At 37.7% G+C, this 24,598-nt stretch overlaps 1 protein-coding gene across 2 annotated transcripts in view; it reads left to right on the forward strand.

Moving 5' to 3' along the window:
- Positions 1–24,598, forward strand: part of MAN2A1 (mannosidase alpha class 2A member 1) — a 175,870-nt gene that overhangs the window by 45,524 nt on the left and 105,748 nt on the right. For both annotated transcript variants that reach the window (XM_015140548.3, XM_078004468.1), the window contains exon 5: positions 20,355–20,482. In XM_015140548.3, the coding sequence (XP_014996034.2) occupies positions 20,355–20,482 (128 nt within the window). The remainder of the gene's footprint in view (positions 1–20,354; positions 20,483–24,598) is intronic.

Genomic DNA, 24,598 nt, shown 5'->3' on the forward strand with positions numbered 1-24,598 from the left:
AGATCCCAATGAACATTAGTGCTTTTTAAAATTTTATTTGAGACTTTGAGTATTTCTCCTGGATACCATATGTAATTCTTAATGCTGAAGTCTTCTATAATGGGAGAGTTTTCTTTTAATTTTTAATTTTTCTTTGAAACAGGGTCCCATTCTGTTCCAAGGCTGGAGTGCAGTGGTATGATCACAGCTCACTGCAGCCTCAACCTCCTGGGCTCAGGTGATCCTCCCACTTCAGCCCTCTAGTAGCTGGGACTACAGGCACACACCACCACGGTGGCTCATTTTTGTATTTTCTGTAGAGATGAGATTTTGCCATGTTGTGCAGGCTGGTCTTGAACCCTTGGGCCCAAGTGATCCACCTGCCTCAGCCTCCCAAAGTGCTGGGATTATAGGCATCAGCCACTGTGCTCAGTCCCTATTATGGGATATTTTATCTATAAAATTTTTTTTCTCTTCTGTCTTAAAGCTTTCTTATGTAATGCTTCATTGAAGGTAACTTTTTCCCCATGCTCACTTACTTTATTTATGAAATTTTAAATTTTCACTAAGGGTTATATATCTAGGTATGTATAACTTTCCATTAAGATTCCCATCAATCAATTCAAATGTTTCTTTAGCTTATGTGTTCTGTACTTACTAATTTACTACTGCTTTTGTTTAGTAAAACAAAACAAGGTTTGTTTTACCTTGTTACTGTGTCTCTAGTCTCTCTTTTTCATACGCATTTTTAATTTGTCATATTTACTATGTTTTGGGAGTTTTTTCCCAAGAGTCTTCCCTACCACCCCCTCAGTTCAGTACTCTGGTATTGAGTGTTTTCTGGCTTTGAGTGTTTGACTCTAACTTTACTTCTGTGCTTTTTGTATTGTTGTCCATAAGTCCAAGTATTTTCCTCCTTTTTATTTATCTGCAAGCAACAACAGCTGTATCCACACCTGGAATTTGTCCCAAAACATGGTGTAACTTGCCTTGAATCCCTTTCTTTTCTAACCAAATACTTTCAGTTTCCTGGCTGTGGGTATTAGTTATTACTGGCTGACCAGCATCCACTTCACCTAATTTCCTTTTGGGAAGTGGTCTCTCACCCAAAGAGTTCAGCTCCTCCTCCTTGTTGTCCTAGCCCAGACAAGTCAGCTGTGACCTGAGCTCAGTTAATCAGCATGTTATTTCCCAGGGCTTTGAATCTTTAGAGAGTGAAGTGAGGGCTGACAGATGGAGGGAGGGAAGCAGAAACAGAAGAATGTTTACTGGTCATTCCTCACAGCACCTTGTATTTGCAAGACTCTTCCTGTTATAAGATCCCTGTGTTCTCTCATTTTCCTTCAGCCCTTAGCTAAGCCTGCACTTTTATCCTGTCTTCAGTTCTCTGTGTTCAAGACAGTATCCACAGTCAGTTTGTATTGCTTGCAAACCAGAAAGCTAGCTGATAGGAACTTAGGATGCCTCCTTAGTTCCTCTGTTGGAGAATTACATCCTGCAAGATTATATGAGATGCAGGGATCAGCAGTTGGGGAAGGTGCCCTGGTTATAAATAGGACAGGGTGTGAGAAGAGAGGAGCTTGGGCTATGAGAAGATTGAAAAAGGAGTGCCCCATCTATGAAGGGTTTTCTGTTTCTTTGGTGTAGCTGCTGAGCCTGGGGCTGGCTTTCTCCATCTAGCTTTGTTTTTGTGTGGCCTGTAAGCCAGGTAGGAGATGTGTGTCCAAAGGTGCTGCTTCACAGAGTCCAGCCACCTCAGAAGGAAACTGGGTCTGCTGCCTGCTGCTTGTGGTCAGGTGGGGCCAGCCATGCTTGGCTGTCGCGCAGCATGGCTTCATTAAGGAGACTGCCTCTGCAGCAGTCTAAGTGCATGGGCAGAGAGACTTCTGCAGAGGGGGGCTCACACAAGTGCCATGAGGGTGAAGAGTCTGTGATTAGTATCTGTACCAAGATTCAGCTTTGCCTCAGCCCTTGGCCCTTCAGATTAGGAGCTGTTGACAGAATCTCTCAGAATCTTCTTATTTATGCTGGGATTCCATGCTGATTTTTCATGCAGGGCAGTTGCAGGTCAATACTTGAATTATTTCAGTTTTACTTGTACCATATCTGTCAGAAATCTTGCCAATTTTATGGCCTGCGGATGGCCTCTTTCTCCTGACTCTACCTGGATGCAAGTTTTTGCCCTTTCTTTTTTTTTTATTCTGTTGGTTATTTTTCTTAGGTTGAGCCATATAAAATTGCCAATATTTGACTACTTTTGATATACAAAAATGGCAATTTCATGAATCAGTCCAATATTAAAGATAAAAGATGGTAAGATATTGGAGGGGACTGCAGATTAGAATCTAGTGCTCAATCTTTGTCTCACTCAGACTCCTTCTGAGAACAGCTTTTTTGGCATTGGAAAATATTCTGGAATATAGGCTTGATCCTGAATGGTATCATTTTGCTTGAAGGAAAATATATATATAATATATATATATTATAGCCAGATTAGAGAAGATGAGTTCTGTTTCTGGTCAAGATTTGCTAAAGTGCTCTCTCTTCTAGCTCTAATAATTCACTTTTATTCACTTACTACATTTATTTGTAGAACTATAGTAATAGTATCTCCCCCACCCCCAACACTTACTTGAACAAAACATTCTTAGTGTTAGTTGCTTGAATGTATATTTTCGGAGGAAAACTTAATAGATGTTTAGGTTTGCTCCTGTTATTTAAAATTCTGAGCTTGTACTAAGTGGCATTACTAGTAGATTTTTTGTGTGTGACTTCTGGTGTAATGCTTATGCGGTGGCTTGTTTTTCTCTTTTTGAAGATGAGCTATGGATTAAATATCTGTACCTAAATTTGCAAGCTAGCTATTGCAGAACAGAACCTGTTAATTCCAGCAGAGTTCCACGTAAGCTTTCATTGTCCCTAAAGAATACCAATTGATTGTGGGAACTTAACAGAAACATAACTCAAACGATCCTCATAATCTATTCTAGCAGTGACTTGTTTGATTCTTATCCCCTCCCCCTAGCAGCATTATTATTCAACTCTATAAGCTTTTAAAAGTGAAAATCTAGTTAACTGAAGAGAGATCTATGTAAACAACTTCTACATTTTCTGTTTTCTGTGTGATCTGAAATAATTTAGTCAGTTATAATCATGGTACCTACTGGTGATACATATCCAGTGGATTTAAAAGAAGCTGCCTTCCATTAAATAATCAGTGTATTATCTTCTACGCTTGTTTTATTTTGAAAATGACTGGTGTAGTAATTTTTTAAAACTTTTTAGCCTTCACATTTGAATATTTTTGGCTAAATGCAGTTAAATACTGCATGATTATAATACATCAAAATGTGAACCCTTATTGAGAGTCAAGCAGCTGAAACGTTAGCCTTGGCATTTCCTTTGACTAGCATACAGCATGTTACATATTCATTGTTCCTCTCTGGGCTCTGAGATATTGAAACAGCTTTTATATTGCATCTGCTCTTGCTATTGAGACCAGTGTTGAGTGGAGAAACCCACCGAGTTGTTAGAATCTAAGAACAGGTTGTATATTCACCAAAGTCTTGACCAGTTTCTCTTTGTGGATCTTTTAGTGTTAAAAAGGGCTCCAAATGTTTGCTAGGAGGAAGATAACCATCAGTTAGTATATATTTTTTATCTTCACCAATTTGGTGGGTTTCATTGCCTTGGCAAGAATGCAGACTCTTTATTTATGTAATCTTTGTACTATCTTCTTACCTTTTTTTCCCTAGGTTCATATTTAAGTGAACCTTCCACTGTCTTCTCAACTATCTCTGCTTGCTTCTTGAAATCAGAAGAATATTTGATGTTACATTCTTAAATAAGAATCCAAACTTAACTAATGTGCATCCTGGGTTTTCTGAGAAATTGGACTATTAATGTTCTTATTGAGACTAATTCATTATATGTTTTATGCAGGTTGGATTTTTTGGTATTTAACTGAAGGTTGCTGTAAAATTTATAGAGCAATGGGAAGTTACAGTGTGTCTTGTGATATTCAAAGTCATTTGCAGATTTGGATTGAGTTTAGAATCTAAAGATATTTAGCATTTCATCAAAGCACTGAAAGCAATGCATCAGGGTCTAAAATAACTTTAGTTCTAATAGTCAAAGTAGTGGTTTACGTTTATTTTAGAAAGTATATGCTCTATCCCTACCTCTTCAATTCCAGGTCATCTTGAGTAAGGCGGTTATCCTTCCACCTCTCATTCCCTTCAACCACTGGCATCTGTTTATGTCATGGAGACCTGTAAAAGCCATGAGGGATTTCTCAGGTGCTCCATCCATCCCTTGGATACTTTCTCAAGCCTCAGAGAGTATGTTTTTGCAGCATTGACATCGACCACTCCATTCTCCTCGAAATTCTTTCCTCTTTTGGCTTTGAAGTGACCTTGAGCTCTTTCACTTTCGGGTCTATTCTAACACTGCTGACCGTTCCTTTTTCATTACCTCTCTGATTTCCTCTTCTGCTTACTTTCGAAATGTTCCTCTTCTCACCTGTTGGGGAACACTGCTTGGTTTTCTTCATTTTGCACGCTCTTCCACACTGTTGTTTTAATTACCAGGCATTTGGACTACTTCCAGATCTAAAGATCCAGCCTGGACTTCTTTCTTGTTCTCTAGTTAGTGGCAATAGTAAGAGATAACACTCGAGTGCTTACTGTGTAAGGCACTCGAGGCACATTTTAAGCACTCCTGTATTTATTTCAGCCAATCCTCTAGCATTCTCTTGAGTTAAGGTTCTTTATCATCTTCGTTCTCTTGTTGAGGGATCTGAGGCAGGAGTGTTAAGGAAAGTGCCCAAGGTCACCCAGCTAGTAAGTGTGGAAATAGGACCCAAGCCAGGCAGTCTTGCCCCAGAAACAGTGGGCAAATAGTCTCTACCTCTGTGGTGCTCTGCCTTTCCACCTCCCTTTTCCTGTGACATCCAGTCAGTCCCTAAGCTCTGTGACTTCTACCTCTTCAGTGTCTCCTGACTCTGACCCTTGCTTTTCATCTCCATTGCTCTTGTCTCATACTATTGTGAAAACCTCCAGATTGTCTTTCCATTTCCAGCTGTGCCACTTCTAAGTATCTGCCATTTCATCAACAGAATTAGTTTTCTAATATGCGAGTCCCACCATGTTTGCTTTAAAATGCTTTATGGTGCTTCAGTCTCAAAAGGAACAGGCCAGTCTCCTTTGCCGGACACATACTGACTTTTTCTGTCTGATTCTTCCCAACTTGCTCATCCTTATCTCCAATCACTTCCTGCCTCACACTCTACTCTTACGCATTCTGAGCCACGGGTATCCTCAGACACATGCTGTTTCGTGCTTCTTAGGAATTTGCCTGTGTTCAGCTTCGATTTTTGTTTTTTTCCTTTTGTGCACTGGATAATTTCAGTCTTACTCATTTTTAACACTCAGCTGAAATATTACCTCATCTCTGAAGACTTCCCTTATTTACTTCTACCATTCATTCAGCAAATATTTATTGTGCTATGCTTCAGAAATGTAGGAGATAAGCAAGAATGACCTAGTCCCAGCCCTCAGAAAAGAGCAGGGAAGACATGTAATTAAACACAGTATAACAATAAAGGGTTTTCTTCTATAGAGGCAAGAGGAGGGTCTTGGAAGGCTTCCTGAAGCAAATGATATTCAAGCTTAAACCTGAATGATGACTAGAACTAGCCAGTCAAGAAGTGGGTGTCAGAGGGCAGAGAAGGAATTTCAGGTTGTGAGAAGAGAATGGTGAGTATGGGCCAGGGATTAACAAGGGCATGTTCAAACACCTGGAAGACATTTATTAGACAGCAGCAGTTGGGGAGGGTGAGCGGCGAGGGTGTGTGTGTAGAAGCTGGGTAAATCATGGCCATCAGGGAGATACATATCAAAACTTCTAGAAGATACTGTTTCCAACCCTTTTAGAATGGCTAAAATAAAAAAGATGACAACGTCAAAAGTTGGCAAGAATGTGTAGCAACAGAAACTCTCATATATTGCGGGTAGGAATGTAAAATGGGGGCGACTTTCTGAAAAGCCTCCGAAGAGTTTTCCAAACTTAAAATATATACCATGTGATCTGGGGGCTCCACTCCTAGGAATTTACCCAAGAGAAGTGAAAACAAGTTCACATAAAGACTTGTACAGACATTTTCATACAGGCTTTTTCCTAGTAACTTCAAACTGCAAACACTTTAAATGTCCTTCAGCAAGGTGATGGATTAAAAAATTGTTGTATATTCCTACAATAGAATACCTAGCAGTAAAAAATGATAAATTACTGAAATGCACAGTAATATGGATGAGTCTCACAAATGTTAAGCAGAAGTGAGACAGAAGAGTAAATATTGTTTGATTTCCATTTTATGAATTCTGAGAGGAGACTCAACTGATCTATTGTGATAGAAATAGAATGTCAGAATGTTTTTTGGGGGCAAGGTGAGTGGTGAGTGTGGATTGGAACGGGGCATGAGGGAACTCTCTGAATTGGTGGAAGTAGTCTGTATATTATTTTGGGTAGTGATTACAGTTGTCAGAATTCATGAGGCTGAAAATATGTGTATTGTATATTGTTATATCTCAAAAATATTTTAGAAAATGTAATACATTATAAACATACAATATAATACAATAATATAATACAGTACAATACAATAAACATAATGATATATGTCTCTCTTGATATGGAAAGATGTTCATGGTATAATGTTAAGTAAATTAACTTGGTTAAAAACTCTGGCTACCATAACCCTTTGTGCATATATATCAAGGTAGTGAGTTTCTAAATTTTATTCTTTAACCTCTTTCACATTTTTCAACCTATTTTGAATGAGTATTTTATGAATGAAATATTGTTTACTATACAGTGAAAGATTTAAAATACATCCCCTGCTTATTAAAACTTTGCAGATTATTGAACCATATGAGAAATTTATTTTTATTTCTATTAAATTAATTAATTAATTTTAGAGACAGGGTCTTTGTCACTCAGGCTGCAGTGCAGTGGTGCTATCATAGCTCACTGCAACCTCAAACTCCTGGACTCAAGTGATACTCTACCTCAGCCTCCTGAGTAGCTAGGACCTACAGGTGCATGCCACCATGCTGGGCTAATTTTTATATTTTTGTAGAGAAGGGTTTTACTATATTACCCAGGCTGGTCCTCAAACCCCTGGCCTGAGGTGATCCTCCTGCATTGGTCTCCCAAAGCGTAGGGATTATAGATGTGAGCCACTACATCTGGCCCCAAGACATGTTTTTAAAGAAATTTTCATGCCTATTTTTAAGCTACAGTTCTGTTACTTTTTTTTTGGAGACAGAGCTTTACTCTCTTGCCTAGGATGGAATGCAGTGTTGCATTCTTGGCTCACTGCCACCTCTGCCTCCCAGGTTCAAGCAATTCTCGGGCCTCAGCCTCCCGAGTAGCTTGGGATTACAGGCATGTGCCGCCACACCCAGCTAATTTTTGTATTTTTCGTGGAGATGAGGTTTTGCCATGTTGGCCAGGCTGGTCTTGAACTCCTGACCTCAAGTGATCTGACAGCCTCAGCTTCCCAAAGTGCTGAGATTACAGATGTGAACCACCGCATCTGGCCTCAGTTTTGTTAGTTTTCAGTGCTTAGGAAACACAGGTTATAACATTCATACTTGAGAAAAAAATTTGGTTTAGTTTACTTTTTAATATATGTCCCAATATATACAAAGGATACACAATGAAAAGTACGGTACTCAGCCACTCCTGTCTCCTTGTCATTTTGCTCTTTTCACAGGAGGTAACTACTATGACCAGGCTCGTATTTATTTTGTAGATGTATGGGAAAACATATGCACATGTACATAAAGGCATAGGCATATATATTATACAATGATACCATGCCATGTACATTGTGCTGTGTTTTTTTTTTTTTTTTTGAGTGGGTCTATTTTTTAAATTATAAATAAGCATAACATAAAATTTACTATTTTAACAATTTTTAAGTGTACAGTTCAGTAGCATTACAACATTTATACCATTGTGCAGCTATTACCACCATCCATCTCTAGAACTTTATCATCACCCCAAATGCAAACTTTGTACCTATTGAACAGTAATTCCCGTTCTTCTTGCTCCTCGCAACCACTGTTCTGTTTTTTGTCTCTACAAGTTTGACTACTCTATTAGGTACCTTAGATACGTAGAGTCATATATTTGTCCTTTTGTGTCTGCCTTACTTCATTTAGCATAGTATCTTCAAGGCTCATTCATGTTGTAGCATGTATCAGAATTTCTTTCCTTTTTAAGGCTACATGATACTCCCCTGTATGTATTGAAAGTAGTGACAAAAACCACAATTACTTTTGCACCAACCTAATACATACCACAGCTTATTTATCCATTCATCCTTTGATGGATATTTGGGTGGTTTCTACCTTTTGGCCACTGTGAATAATGCTGCTGTGAATATGGGTGTGCAGATACTTGTCCAGGTCCCTTCTTTCCATCCCCAGAACTGGAACTGCTGGATCATATAGTAATTCTATGTTTAATTTTTTTTTTAATCACTGTCATTTTAGGTATTTTTTTTTTGGCAGAGTAAAACATTTAAACATTTTACATCGACATAAATACAAGCATGATAAGCATTGACATGAAAATGGCAGTAATTCTGTACATGTGCTGCTTGTATTTTTGTTATTATATTTTTATATCATGCTTTTTTGTAAAATACTCTAAACATTTATGAATTTCAGTAGTTTTCTGTGATATCATTTTTAATGGCTGAATAATGCTCCGTCACTGTATGGATGAGTTGACTTGACTAATCTCTTACTTTTGGAGATCTAGGTAATTTCTTAACTTTTATCTTTGAAAACATCTGTTTGTATTCATGATCTCTATAATCTAATTTTATACAAAGATAATGCAGAGCTCGGGGGAGAGGGTTGGTACAGCAGTTTCATTTGATTAACAAGGTAATCAACATTTAGCTGTATGATTTTGTCGTCTTCGTTGCCTAAAACGTTATTCTGTAGGGCTTTCCCCAAATTGTTTTAGAACAAACAAGTGGACATACCTTTTCTGTAGGGTATACTGCCTGGGAATAATGTGGAATTGCACCAAGGAATCAAAGGGCAGTATAAGGACATGTGTAATACAAGATTCGTGCATAATTTTTTCATTACCATGCTGTTTTCTATACTACTGTACCATTTTACATCCCATCAGCAATGCACAGATTTCCAATTTCCTCACATCCTTATCAACACTTATTTGCTGTTTTATTATTTTACATAATAGGCATCCCTAATGGGCGTCGTACCAGTGCTTTTTAAACATACATCTTGGAGAGTCTTTTAGTAAAGTCTGTTATATGAATGGGACTAGTTGTTTAACTACTCCCAATTTTATTTCTGGCCTCTAGCTAATGTATTTAGTGTATCTTTTGTCATTAGTGTATATAATGCTCTTATTTTAAAATACAGTATTTTCTGATTCATTTTCAGTAAGCATGGATAAAAGTACATATGCATTTTACAGGTTGATAGTAATTGCCAGCAATATGTGAGACTACTTATGTCTACATCCTTAACATCACAGTATGTTACACAACTTTTCGATCTTTCTAATCTGATAGGTGAAAAGTGGCATCTTAATGAAGTTTTAACTTGCATTTCCTTATGAGTGAGATTAAATTTCTTGTCATTTTTATGAGTCAGTTATTTCTGAAATATCTGCATTGTATCTTTTGCCCATTTTTTTTCTTTTTTGCATTATTGGTACCCATTTATTACAATTTTATACTAATAGGAACAATCAGTGTCAAATGATGAACAAAACAAATATGATTCCTGCGCTCATGGTACTTACAGTCTGTTGGAATAGAAAGATAGTAAACATACAAATATGCAATTAAATTTTCTTGTAAATGTTACGGAAGAAAAGTTAGATTTTCTGAAAGATAACAGTTTAGGTTGAATTTGGGTGGGATGTGGTGGCCAGTAACAGCCCTTAAGGAACCTGTAAGAACCAATGAGGCAAATAATTGAAGGGAAAACATTCCAGGCGGATGGACAGCATGGACAGCTAGCTGAAAGAAGGGGATGTGGCTGGATTGCAATGAGGAAGAAACGATGAGAGATGACTAATTTGCCCTCTGTTCCTCATATACTAAATCTGTATCAATACATATCAACAGTGTTCAAAAATATACAGTGAGTTTCCCCTATCATTATATGAGGGGCTTTAAAACAAATCTTTTTCCCTGCATACTAGATATTCTCCATGAAAGGAATATGAATCAGAGAATCTGATTAGCAGAATATCTTTAGGGTATAAATTGATTCATTGGGAGCTTCTGTGTTTTTGAATTTTCCATTTAAAAATTTTTTTAAATTTAAGAATGAAATACTGTATGTCATCTTGTATTATTTCCTGTTTCTCCAGATGTGTGATTAGAAATTCAACTGGTTTTCTCATGTGAAATTAATTTGTGATTCTTTGAAGCTTGCTAAATGATGCATTGTTTGCTACAAAGTTGTCTGTAACAATTTCCCCGTTAGGGAGAAAAACTCTTTGAGTGTGTCCTTCTGTGTGTGACCAAATTCCAAATGTCTGATGATTCTACATAGGGGAAAAAGTGACACTCAGAGAAAATAATTTGCAGCTTGTTGTGCCTTGCAGTAAATTCTACATTTTAGGTAAAATGAGGAGCGACAGATACGCTCAGCTTAGTTTTGATCAGTAATTTTCTTAAGCTTTCTATACCAAATTTCTCATCATTGAAATAGAAACATTGTGGTATTTTAATGTCTTTTACCATTAGTTACAAGTCAACTTATTGTAAAAAGTGAAACATAAGTATTGTTAATTTTGAAAATTAGTTCCTGGTTTCTTAGTTTCTGGATTTGTTAGATAAATATATTCTTTTGTTTCCCTTACTAACCCAATATCCTTTCACTTTGGCCTTTAGATTTCATGTTTATTAGGAAATATCATGAAGTGTACATGTAAAATAGACAGAGTGTCTTGGTAGAAACTAAGCAATAGATCCTATGGTGTGGGCACAATCTTTTTTATTTTTTTATTTTTTTTTTGTTTTGTATTCCCCTGCCTGTCAGATAAATAGTTCAGTTGATACCTGTTGAACACTGTGAATGGAAATACTTGGAAGTGCCTGTATTCATTCTAAGTAAATTTTTCTATAGAACAGGTATTTTTCATTACTTTTTAAAAATTGTTAGTCGTGAATGTACAGCTACAATCCGTCTTCATTTTATTTTTATTATCACTAACAACAGTGGCATTGAGTATGGTACTTTTTTAGGTTAACATAGCTTTTCTGTTACTGCTTGTAAATATATATATATAAATATTTATATATATATGTATATATGCAGTTGCAAGATTTAATATAGTGAAATAGAGTGAAAACAGAGCTCCCATACAAAGGGAGGGGACCCAAAGAGGGAAGCCGTTGCTGGCTGGAATGCCTGGGTTTATATCTGGATCATTGTCTCTCCCGCTGTGTTCTCAGGCAATAGATGATTGGCTATTTCTTTACCTCCTGTTTTTGCCTAATTAGCATTTTAGTGAGCTCTCTTTGCTATGCGATTGGTTGGGTGTGAGCTAAGTTGGAAGCCCCGTGTTTAAAGGTGGAAGCGGTCACCTTCCCAGCTAGGCTTAGGGATTCTTAGTCGGCCTAGGAAATCCAGCTAGTCCTGTCTCTCAGTTTTTCCCTCTCAACAGGGAAACCCAAGTGCTGTTGGGGAGGTTGGCTGATGACTGCTCTAACTGCTTCCTGCTGAATTGGGGCATAGTAGGGGTCGTACAGTTGAGATTTCCTCAGGAGGGGTGCCTTCGATGTCATTAACATCGGAGCAAGGGCTACCAGGCTGGTCCAGGGGTCCGTGGTGGATCTTAGTCATGGACTGCATCTGGGGCTCCATTTGAAGAACGATTCGTGGTTTTACAGCTTTGATTCTGGAAGAGACAAACTTAACAAGGAGGTTAGAGATACAGGGATAGAAATGTATGGCCTGCAGTGCAGGAGATTATATCTTTGGCACACTTCACAGGTCCTGACTATTAAGTGCTTGATAGTTTTGAAAAGGCCTGGTCCAGTAAATAATAATTTGGCCATCTGATGGGTACTATCAATGCCTAAGTGAAAGGTTTGGTGAGGGGTTTTAAGTAATTTCCATTGGTTAGCTGCAGGCAAAAGTATTTTTCCTTCTTCGGTGGCTAGCCATCCTGAGGGGAGGAAACTGTGTCCTCGTGAGGTTCCCCATTCTATTTCTCCTGCTGAGTACTGGGGCTTGGTTTTCTGGAGGGGATTACCCCATACTAGGAGTCCTTCTATAAGCATTTCTAACGGAGGGTCCTGCCTTGTGGCTCTTTTGACTTCAATATCCACTTGGCGGTTCCCTTCTGTTTCCCTTTCCTTTCCTTTCTGAGGACCCCAGCAGTGTAAGACTGTCACCTCTTTAGGTTTCTGTACAGCCAATAATAATCTCCTAATGGCTTCTTGATGTTTGATAGGTGTTCCCTCAGAAGTTAGTAATTCCCTTTCTCTCCATATTGCTGTATGGGCATGGAGGACTAGGTAAGCATACTTAGAGTCTGTATATATATTTACCGTTTTTCCTTCTCCTAATTCTAGTGCCTGAGTGAGGGCTGTTAGTTCTGCCAGCTGAGCACTAGTTCCTGGAGTGAGGGGATTACTTTCAAGTATTCCGTTATCACTGACCACTGCATACCCTGCTTTTTGAAGTCCTTTTTCTACAAAGTAACTTCCATCAGTATACAAATTGAGGTTGGGATCAGTCAAGGGAACCTCTAAAAGGTCCCCTCGAGCGGCATAGGTTTGAGCAATTACTTGTTGACAGTTATGTTCTATCTTCATTGTCTGAAAGAAGTGTGGCTGGGTTAAGAGTTGCACAAGTGCGCAGTCGCAGCACTGTCCCTTTAAGTAATAGAGCCTGATATTTAAGTAAACGGTTGTCTGACAGCCACAAGTCTCCTTTAGCAGTGAGTGTACTGTTCACATCATGAGATGTGCACACAGTAAGATCTCTTCCCTGTATTATTTTAACTGCTTCAGTTACTAAGACCACTACTGCTGCTACTACCTGTAAACAGAGAGACCAACCCTTTGCACTACATTAATTTCCTTACTCAGGTATGCCACGGGTTGCAAGCTCGTCCCTCGGACCTGTGTAAGGACTCCTAGAGCTATTCCTGTTTTTTCTGTGACATGTAAAGAAAAGTCTTCCTCCATTGGCAAGCTTTACACTGGAACTTGGGTTAGGGCCTTCTTTAGGGCCTGGAAAGCCGCTTCTGTTTCAGGTGTCCATCTTCTAAATGGGTATTGGCTTTCTCAGTTTCCTTAATTAGTGTATATAATGGTCTGGCTATTTTGCCACACCTGGGAATCCATATTCGGCAGAAACCTGTTATGCCAAGGAACCCTCTTAGTTGCTTTAGGGTTTTGGGATGAGTAAGAGCCAGTATAGGCTGGATACATTCCTCACTGAGGGCCCTGGTGCCTTTGGATAATTTTAGCCCTAAGTATTTAACCTGCTGTGAGCAGAGCTGAGCCTTTGGTTTGGAAACCTTGTAGCCACAGGTAGCGAGGAAATTTAAGAGCACTTGGGTGGCTTGATGGCACAAGGTTTCTGAACAGGCGGCTAAAAGTAAATCATCCATGTACCGAAGAGTGTCCAGGTATGAGAGTTGGCTCAAGTCTTGGCCTAATGCCTGGTCAAATAATGGGGGCTATCCCTGAACCCTTGGGGTAAAACAGTCCAGGTGAGTTGAGACATGGTTTGAAGGATCTTCAAAGGCAAACAATAATTGAGAGTCAGGATGTACAGGGATGCAGAAAAAGGCATCCTTAAGGTCCAGGACTGTAAGCCACTCTGCTTTCTCTGGTATTTGGGAAAGCAGAGTATAAGGGTTAGGTATAGTTGGGTATAGAGGAACAACAGCCTCATTGATAATCCTGAGATCTTGCACTAACCTCCACTGTCCGTTGGGTTTCTGTCCTCCTAAAATTGGAGTATTGCAGGGGCTATCGCATGGTTCTACTAGGCCTTGGGCTTTTAGGTCCTTAATCTTTTGGAGTCCTTGTTGGACCTCGGGTCTGAGGGGGTACTGCCTTTGGTAGGGAAACGAGGCGAAATTCTTTAGTTTAACTTGAACAGGATGGGCATTCTTTGCTCAACCATATTGTCCTTCTGTTGCCCAGACTTCAGGATTAATTCCTTCCTCAAGCAGGGGACAACAAACGGGTATTCCTTCTCCTATGTTCAGGTGTATAATGGCCCCTGCTTTTGCTAGAATGTCTCTCCTTAACAAGGGAATGAGGCTTTCAGGCATAGTTAAAAAAGCATGTGAAAAGAGTAAAGCTCCCCAGTCACAACTTAGTGGCTGGGAGAAGTATCTAGTGACTGGCTGTCCTAGGACCCCTTGGATAGTGACAGATCTGGAGGACAGTTGTCTGGGACTGGAGAGTAAGACTGAGAAGGCCGCGCCAGTGTCCAGGAAACAGTTAACCTCCTGGCCCTCAATGGTCAAGTATACCCAGGCCTCTGTGAGAGTGATGGCATGGGCTGGCCCTTGCCCTGGGCACCCTCAGTCCTGCTGCTGGATCATCTGGTTAGTGGATTCTGACTCAGAGGACCTTGATCCCCTGGGGCAGTGGGCCTTCCAGTGATTCCCTTGACATAAGGGGCATGGATGAGGGGGCGGCTTGCTTCTACTTGGACAGTCTTTTTTAAAGTGTCCTTATAGACCGCACTGGAAGCAAGCCCTATTAGGCATTCAATTTTTCCAGCTTTTCCCTTTTCCAGAGACTCCAAAAGTCCGCTTGTCTGAGGGCCATGACTAAAGTGGTGGTCTTTTTTAAAAATCCTGTTTGTCCCGTTCCGCCTGCTTCTCCTGATCTCTAATATAAAAAACCGAGGTTGCCAAGTTCAGTAGGATTTCTAAGTTTTGCTCTGGGCCTAAGAGCTTGTAAATATTTTTAAAAGTATTTCCAGACATATTGTTTCTGTTAAGACTTCTAGTCCTAGGTTTTGTAGTTATCACTAAATGATGATAGTTATTGCTGTGCTTCTCAATAATTAGGTCGACAATTTTCTTTGTTTTTTGGGGACTATTTCTTGTTTTTCTTTCACTCATCAGATGCTTCCTTAAGTGCTTATCATATGTGTTCTAGAATTCAGGGCAAATTTGTGTCCTTCTGATGTTTTTGGGTTTTGTTGTTGTTGTTAATGGCAAGTGTTTTTGCTTAACACAGGAAATATTTTATATCAGACCAAACCTTCCTGCCTGTAAGAATCTTCTGGTTTATTACCTGTTTTTCTGTTCTTGTGGATGGGTTAGAGGGTAATACCCTAGGAAAAACAGGCAGTTTAATAAAATAGGAATACTCACTAAACTGATTATTCTATCAGGTATCATGCTATTACAGTATGGTTCATATTAAAATAATGTCGTCTCTTTTCTTCCATGGGGTGGGTGTTTTGTTCTATCTTATAAAATAAACTATACTAGAAAAACTAAAACCTGTGTACTTTCTGGCCTGCTATTGTGATGTCATTTATATATGATATGATATATTTGTCTATTTTTTACCTACTCATGCAATTTTTCTGAAAAACCTGTATGACCATAGTATTTTAAAATATGAATCCCTTGGCTTCCATGACATAATATCTTGGCATTTTCTTATGAGCTGCTTTTAAGTCACTCTGATTGAGTCTTAAAAAGAAAAAATATAACTCATTCTTACTCCACTAAATCAATGGCTGTTTTATTTTATTTTTATATTTTTAATTGATGCAAATATTTGTACATATTTATGGGGCATATGTGATATTTTGTTACATGCATGAAGTGTGTAATGATCAAGTCAGGGTTGGGGTATCCATCACTTTGACTATTTATCATTTCTAAGTGTTGGGAACATTTCCAGTCCTCTTTTAGCTGTTTTGAAATATACAATACATTGTTGTTAACTATAGTCACCCTACTCTGCTGTTGAACATTATAACTTACTCCTTTTATCTAACTACATATTTGTACCCATTAACCAACCTCTCTTAACCCCTCTTCCCAATCCTTACCCTAAGTCACATACTCTTCCCAGCCTCTGGTATCTGTCCTTTTACTCTCCACTTCTGTGAGATCACCTTTTTTTTTTTTTTTTTTTTTTTAGCTCTCAAATATGAGTGAGAACATAGGATATTTGTCTTTCTGTGCCTGGCTTATTTTGCTTAATAGAATGACCTTCAGTTTCATTCATGTTGCTACAAATGATATGATTTCATACTTTTTCATGACTAAATAGTATTCCGTTGCATATATATACACCACATTTTCTTTTTCCATTCATCTAAATCAACACTTAGGTTGATTCCATATCTTTGCTGTTGTGAATAGTGCTGCAATAAACATGAGAGTCCAAGTATCCCTTTGGTATACTGATTTTTTTCCTTGGTATACTTGATTTTTTCCCAGAAGTGGGATGGCTGGATCATATGGTTGTCCTGTTTTTAGTTTTTTTTTTTTTTAATAAATCTTCAATGCCTATTTTAATAATGTAAATTTTTAAGAAAATCTATTTTTCAACTTCCTATTCTGACTCACTGATGTGTTTATTTCTAAGTCACAGTTATGGTAGCTTTTTAATGGCTTTTACCAACTGGAAGGACAGATTGCTCTGTATTCCTCTTTTCTAAAATGTTTCAGGCTAAATTCAGATTTATTCTTTTTGCCCTTACTTTAACATTTCTTATCTCCATTTCTCTTATATTTTCCTTCAGCTTGATCTTTGACTTTCCTTTTGCTTGTTTTCTGTTAACTTCCCATCATTCCCTATTTTCTCTATTATTAATAGTTCTTTGAAACTTAACTTTTTAATTGGCCCCTTTTCTTAAACTTGCTCTTCTTTATCACTTAACTCCTTTTGAATGTCACACTGTCATAAAAAGCCCTGTCCAAATTTATATTCATTACTACAAAGTGACTTCCTTTCTCAACTCAATTGCACTATATGTGTATTAATACTACCACTCCATTAGACACCTGGAATTAAAACTCTAAGTCATATTTGCATTAATCTTATCGTCTATCTTCAATCATTTTCTAATTACTGTTGATACTTTTTCATGTAATGTCTCCGCTGTCTTCCTCCTCCTCCATATTTCATAATTACCACTACCATATTCTAGATCATATCATCTCATACCTAGATAATTGAAACTTCATTCTGACTGACCTTTCTCTTTCTGTTTTATTTTGCAAATATCTGTGAGCTTTTTCTAATACAAAAACTGTAGGTAAATACTAATATTAGACTGATGGCCTTATTAATTAATTCCTCATTTATGTAACAAATATTTGAATGACCATTATCTGCCAAGCAAGCTTCTGAGTGCCGGACATGCAAACGTGAACAAAACACATTCTGGTCCATGTTCTCTTGGAGCTTACGTTCTAATAGTGGGTAGATGTTGGTAGGGAAAGAATAGAGATCTGACAATGAACAAGGTAATTCTGGTTTCTGATAAAGACTGTGATGGATAGAATGGGAGGTATAGTGGGAGTGTTAGTTTAGCTTGGGTGCACATGAAGACGTCTCTGAGCTGAGCTATGAGGGCAGTTGAGACCAGCCAGACTGGGAAAGATAGGGGAGAAGAAAGTAGATAAATGCTGGAAAACATTTTAATAAGTGAGAAGTTTTTCATGCCTCCTCAAAATTAATAGACACAATAGTCTTTAACCTTTATGTACAGATAAGAATTCAATTTTTGGTGAAAGTAGCATCTCAGGCATCATGGGGGAAGATATGGATTATTAACAAATGGAGCTGGGAAAATTAGTTACTGTATATAATGTAATTCTTGGCTGGTTGACTTTCTTGAAGACCATTGATGCCTGTGGGACAGGAATTATGTTGTCTATTAAAACTGATATAGATGAAAAAAGAAAAGTTCTATCATTGAAGTAAATTTTTTCCACTTAATTTTTAGTTTTCTTAATCTGTAGTTTTTTTTCTCTATTCAAGATCAGCAAAGAGTTTGTTTTTGATTTATATCTGAACTTATATCTGAAATTTTCCAAAAGATCTATTTATTGAGATATTGAAATAATGAAGTCAAGTTTCCATATATGATAATTAGATACTAAATCTCATACTGTCCTGACATCTCAGGCTGCCAAGCATAGGACATAAGGGGCAGGTTTGGTCCATAGCCTCTAGACTGTGGCTAAATCAGGCAATCACCAGAAAGATAAGAAAAAGAACTAATTGTATGCATAGGTCTCCTGACAGTAAAGATGGGACCAGTAGCCTTGAATTTAGTTGTGTTCTTAAAGAAGTGTGGATTTTAGAAATTTCCAGCTTCTTCATTGTAGGTTCTTGATTTGGGCCTTTGAGAATCTGAAGTTTGATTGGATATTGGGTTTCTTTAGACATTCTAGTAAGTTATCATATTCTGCATGTGAAATTATATTAGTTGGTGATCCCCATGGCAACATAAATTTATTTCTTTAATGTTTGCAGGGAATTTATTGTTTGATTTTTTTTTAGAAATTATGTCCATTATCCACTCTGTTACTGGTTGTATGATCATGCATATGTTTGAATTATATGTTGTGTTAATGTTGTGGCTTCTATCATATGCTTTGTAGGAAAATAGTTATTCATCCTCTGTGCCTCTGGTCTGCTTCAACTAAATTTGACTTGAGAGTTGGCTGTTAGCTGTAGGCATCCAGTGATGTATGTCCTTTTTAAAGCTGCTTTGCTTGTTTCTGAAATTTTACCCCACTTCCCAAACCATCTTGTTGCAGGCTGGCAAGTCTTTGGCACTTAAGATAGATACTTGCTCAATTTTTTTTTCTTTCCTTTTCCTTTTCCTTTCCCTTTCCCTTTCCCTTTCCCTTTCCCTTCCTTTCCTTTCCTTTTTTTTTTTTTTTTGACACAGTGTCTTGCTGTATCTTCCAGGCTGGAGTGCAGTGGCATAATCATAGCTCACTGCAGCCTCAAACTCACAGGCTCAAGCAATCCTCCCACCTCAGCCTTCCAAGTAGCTGAGACTACAGGCATGTACCACCACACCTGGCTAACTTTTTAATTTTATTTTGTAAATATGGGATCTCCCTATGTTGCCCAGGCTGGTCTAGAATTCCTGACCTCAAGCAGTCCTCCTGTCCTGGCTTCCTAGAGTGCTTGAACTATAGGACTGAGCCACTGTGCCAGACCTTGCTTAAATTCTTGACTTTTATGCTTCCTTGGGCACTATTTCAAATTTTTAATAGCTTATGATTTTTTTTTTTCTTCTCAGGGGAAAGTATCTTCTCAAAACAGTTTTATTAGGACTAGGGATCTTGTTACCTGGTATGGTATTATGGCAAAGGAATACCCAGTAGACAAATAATGATGCTGTTAGAACCTTTCACTCAATAATGAAAAATAAACTATATAGCCTATATTTCACCTGAATCTGGAGCAAAGTGTTTTATGATGTTATCTGTATTCCCAGAGTCATGTGGTATTTACTAGCTTTACCCTTGTTATTTTTTTAGGATAGTTTGAATGATTAACTTATCAGTGTCAGAAGGACTAAAGTAAATATTGATTTTTTGATAAAAATATATTGAAAAAAATAATGCGCTTAAAATGACAGCCTTCCAGTAAACACTCATCAAGCATATACTCTGTGTAAAACACTTTGTTATGTGCTCTGCAAGATTCAGAAATAAACCAGATGTGGGCCGGGCGCGGTGGCTCACACCTGTAATCCCAGCACTTTGGGAAGCTGAGGCAGGTGCATCACCTGAGGTTGACAGTTCAAGACCAGCCTGACTGACATGGAGAAACCACGTCTCTACTAAAAATACAAAATTAGCCAGGCGTGGTGGCGCCTGTCTGTAATCCCAGTTACTTGGGAGGCTGAGGCAGGAGAATCGCTTGAACCTGGGAGGTGGAGGTTGCAGTGAGCCGAGATCGCATCATTGCATTTCAGCCTGGGCAACAAGAGTGAAACTCTGTCTCAAAATAAATAAATAAATAAATAAACCAGATGTGGCTTTTGACATAAAGAATCTTTGAGGCTGTGTGGGAGTTTATATCCTTGTGGAAGGAACCTCCAGAATGACCTGCCTGGCTTTTCCTACAGAAGGGCAAAGGTCACCTGAGACACTGGGTGCCATCTTGAGGTCTTGAAGTTGAAATTCATTCACTGGTTTAAAAAAAAAATTTTAACAACTAGTATACATACTGGTTATATTTAAAGGCTGTTCTTAATGTTTATGCTTGTTTAGGTTTTTATTTGAACTTTTCTTATATTTGTTAATGTGGACTCTTGTTATTTTCTCTCTAGTTTAATAGAAAATGGTCAGCTTGAAATTGTGACAGGTGGCTGGGTTATGCCTGATGAAGCCACTGCACATTATTTTGCCTTAATTGATCAACTAATTGAAGGACATCAGTGGCTGGAAAATAATATAGGTATGTATTGGTATATTCTTTATTTGGGCTATTTTGGACAGTTAATTTTGGGGAATGTGAGTGAGTCTCTGTCTTTTTTTTTTTTGAATAACTATTTTCCCTGTTATTATTGTTGAACAGTTTATTCTTCTTTAATTTATGATATTTCTTAGCTCATAAACTGTTACAGAGATTTACTGTAGTCACTTTTAGGATCATCTACCTCGTTTAATGTATTATTTATCTATATTTCTATTGGTTTTGGGATTTTAATTATATGTTAAGACTTGATGACAAGAGGCAAAACCTAATTATGGTAGCTTAAGTTTTTTTTTCCAGCAAAAAAAGGAAAGAAAGATATTTGTTATGTCACTAAGTGTTACAGAGATATGTTAGCTGCAGGTATGGCTGCATTCAGGGATCCAGGGGACTTAAATTATATTGTCTGGGCAGTGTATCTTTGGGTTCTGCTTGTTTTGCTGGGTTTCTTTACAAGGTGAGTAAGATGGCTCTAGGCAGCTGAGACGAATTTTTCCAACCTAGCAACCAGGAGTTCTCTTTAAAATACTTTATCTAGTTGGCCCAACTTGAGTCAGTTGCTTATGTCTGAGCCAGTTACTGTGTCCAGAGGTATAGGAGTTCAAATCACTAAGGTCTAGTGGAAATGGTCTTGGGGGAAAGGGAATTGTGGAGAGCAGGGTCAGCTGCACCTAAAAAGCATGAGAACGGGTCCTCCATATGAATGGCCCCATGGAATGGGTCCAGTTCAACAGAAGAATTCTGTTGCTACAAGAAATGGGAAAAAAGATGCTAGACTGATAGAATCAGATATCCACTATAAAAACTTGGGACTAATAGAAAACTGTGATATTTAATATTTACATTTTGTAACATGGTATGTAAATCCTTTCAAATATTTTATATCTCAGTGTAATAATGTAGTTTTTTATGTAAGTATATGTGTTTTTTGTTGAAGTTATTTTTAGATATTTCCTTATTTTAAAAAATTGTCTCTTAGGGATAAAATTCTTCTCGTCCCTATTAATTTTTTCTTTACTTTTTATTTTGAGATAATTGCAAATTTGAAGAAATGTGTAAGAATGCTGCAAAATATTCTCATAAACCCCTCACCCAGATTTACCAGTTGTTAACATTTTGACACATTTACTTAATTTTTTCTATTTCCATGTTGTTGCAGTGGTGCTGGTATTTATTATTATTAGAACCATTTGCAAGTATGTTGCAGGTATCATGCCTGTGTAGAAAATAGTATAGCAGGTCTGCTATCCTTAGAAAGGCCTTGCTTACAAGATTGGCCCTTGGCTAGTGTCTGGGAACATGGATATCCTAACAATAAGAGTGGCTCACTGTTTTTAATCTGTTTGTATAAACAATGTAGTTTGTGCTAAACAGTTGCATTCCTTCTGGGAGTCTGAATTCTTAGTATGTGCTGAACAGAGGATGCCTACATGACCAACCCCCAACACTGGACACTGAGTCTGTAATGAGTTTCCTGGTCAACAACGCTTCACACATACTGTCACAGTTTCTTGCTGGAGCATTTAAACACATCCTGTATGACTCCACAGGGAGAGGTTGCTTAGAAGCTTGCACCTGGCTTCCTCTGGACGTACTGTCTGTGCTTTTTCCTTTTGCGGATTTTTTTTTTCTCATTTCAGTGTAATAGATTATAGGTATGAGTACGACAATATGTTGAGACCTGTGGTTTTTCTTAACAAATCACCGAACCTGGAGGTGGTCTTAGGGACCCTCTCTACACAATGCCCTTTTCCTTAAATACCTGATGTGCTAATCCAAGAATATTCTCTTCATAAACCTCAGTTATGAATGTTTTTTATGTTTTTATTGAAGTATAATTTACATGCGTGGAATATATAAATCTTAAATGTAGAGGTCAGTGAGTTTTAACAGATGTACATACCCATTTAATCTATACATTTATTACCCAAGAAAGGTCTCTCATCCCCTCATCTTTCCCCTTGCAGCCAACTGCTCTTTGATTTCTGTCATTGTAGATGAGTTTTGTTTGAAGAATAATTTATTAATATATGGACTCACATAATATTCTTTTGGATCTTGTGTCTTTTGCCCAGTGTAATTTTTTTCTTACAACTTTATTGAGATTTATTTTACATAAATTCATAGATTTGTGCAACCATCACCACAGTCTATTTTTAGAACTTTTTTCAACATCCCCCAAAGAAACCTTATACCCAGTAGTAGTCACTCCCCTTTCTAGCTTCACCCTTCCCTGCCCCAGTCTTAGGCTATCACTAGTCTTTCTGTATATATGGATTGGACTATTCTGGACATTTCACATAGATGGAAGCATGTAATGTATGGCCTTTGGTGACTGGATTTTTGGCATAATATTTTCAAAGCTCATCATGTATTATAGCATATATCAGTGCTTCATTCCTTTTATTAGCTGAATAATACTCTGTTGTATAGATATACCACATGTGTTTATCCCTTATTCAGGTGATGGGCACTTAGGTTGTATCTTTTTTGGCTACTAGGAATAATGCTGTTATACACATTTGTTTAAAGGTTTTTGTGTGAATCTATCTTTCTTCCTAGGGGTAGAATTGCTGGGTTATATGGTAAAAATGTTTAGCATTTTGAGAAACCGTCAAACTTTTCCAGAAGAGCAGTATGAGTCTACCTTCCCACCAGCAATGTATGAGGTTTCTACTTTCTCCAAATCTTCACCAACATTTTTTACTGTCTATCTTTTTTATTGTAGTCATTCTAATATGTGTGAAATGGTAATCTCATTGTGATTTTGATTTGCATTTTCCTAAAGACTAGTGGCACTAAGAATCTTTTCATGTGTATATCGGCTGCTTATAGATCTTTTAAGGATAAATATATATTCTAATTATTTTCCTGTTTTTCAGTAGAGTTATTTGTCTTTTATTGACTTAGAATTGTTTTTTTTTTTTTTTTTTTTTTTTGAGACGGACTCTCGCTCTGCCGCTCAGGTTGGAGTGCAGTGGCCGGATCTCAGCTCACTGCAAGCTCTGCCTCCCAGGTTTATGCCATTCTCCTGCCTCAGCCTCCCGAGTAGCTGGGACTACAGGCGCCCGCCACCTCGCCCGGCTAGTTTTTTGTATTTTTTAGTAGAGACGGGGTTTCACCGTGTTAGCCAGGATGGTCTCGATCTCCTGACCTCGTGATCCGCCCGTCTCGGCCTCCCAAAGTGCTGGGATTACAGGCTTGAGCCACCGCGCCCGGCCAGAATTGTTTTTATATATTCTGGATAAAAGTTCTTTGTTGGATAGTGACTTACATATTTATTTTTTCATTCTGTGGTTGTCTTCTTCACTTTCTTGAAGGTGTCTTCTGATGCACAAGTTTTAATTTTGAGGAAGCTTTTCTTCTGTTTCTTGTGCTTTTGATGCCATAGTAAGAAACCATTGTTTATTCCCGAATTATGAAGATGTACTCCTGTTTTAAAAATAGTTTTATGGTTTTAGCTCTTAAATTTATGTCAGTGATCTACTTTTAGTTAATATTTGTATATGATGTGAGGTAGAGTTTCATATTTATTTTTTGCATGTTGATACCCAGTTATTCCAATGCAACTTGTTGAAAAAGATGATTCTTTCCTCACTGAATTGTCCTGGCACACTTCTTAACAGTTAGTTAACCATAATTATGAGAATTTATTCCTGGACTCTCAGTTCTGTTTCCTTGACTTATATTTATGCCAGTACCATACTGTCTTGATTAGTATAGCTTATGGTAAGTAAGTAAGTAAACTTGACATTGGGAAGTCTGGGTTCTCCAACTTTGTTCTTTTTTTAAACTTGTTTTTTCCATGCGAATTTTAGGCCAGTTTATCAATCTCTGCAAAAATATCAGCTAGGATTTTGGTAGTGGTTGTATTAAATCTGTAGGTCAATCTGGGTGAATATTGCCATTTTAACAATGTCACATCTTCTGATATATCAACATGGGATGGCTTTCCATGTAAGTAGATCATTTTTAATTTCTTTCAACTGTGTTTTATAGCTTTCAGTGTAAAAGTCCCGTGCTTTTTTTATTAAATATGTTCCTAGGCATTTTGTTTGTTTTACTGCCATTATAAATGGGATTGTTCATTAATTTCTT

Source organism: Macaca mulatta, chromosome 6 (assembly GCF_049350105.2).
Source record: "Macaca mulatta isolate MMU2019108-1 chromosome 6, T2T-MMU8v2.0, whole genome shotgun sequence".
NCBI lineage: Eukaryota > Metazoa > Chordata > Mammalia > Primates > Cercopithecidae > Macaca > Macaca mulatta.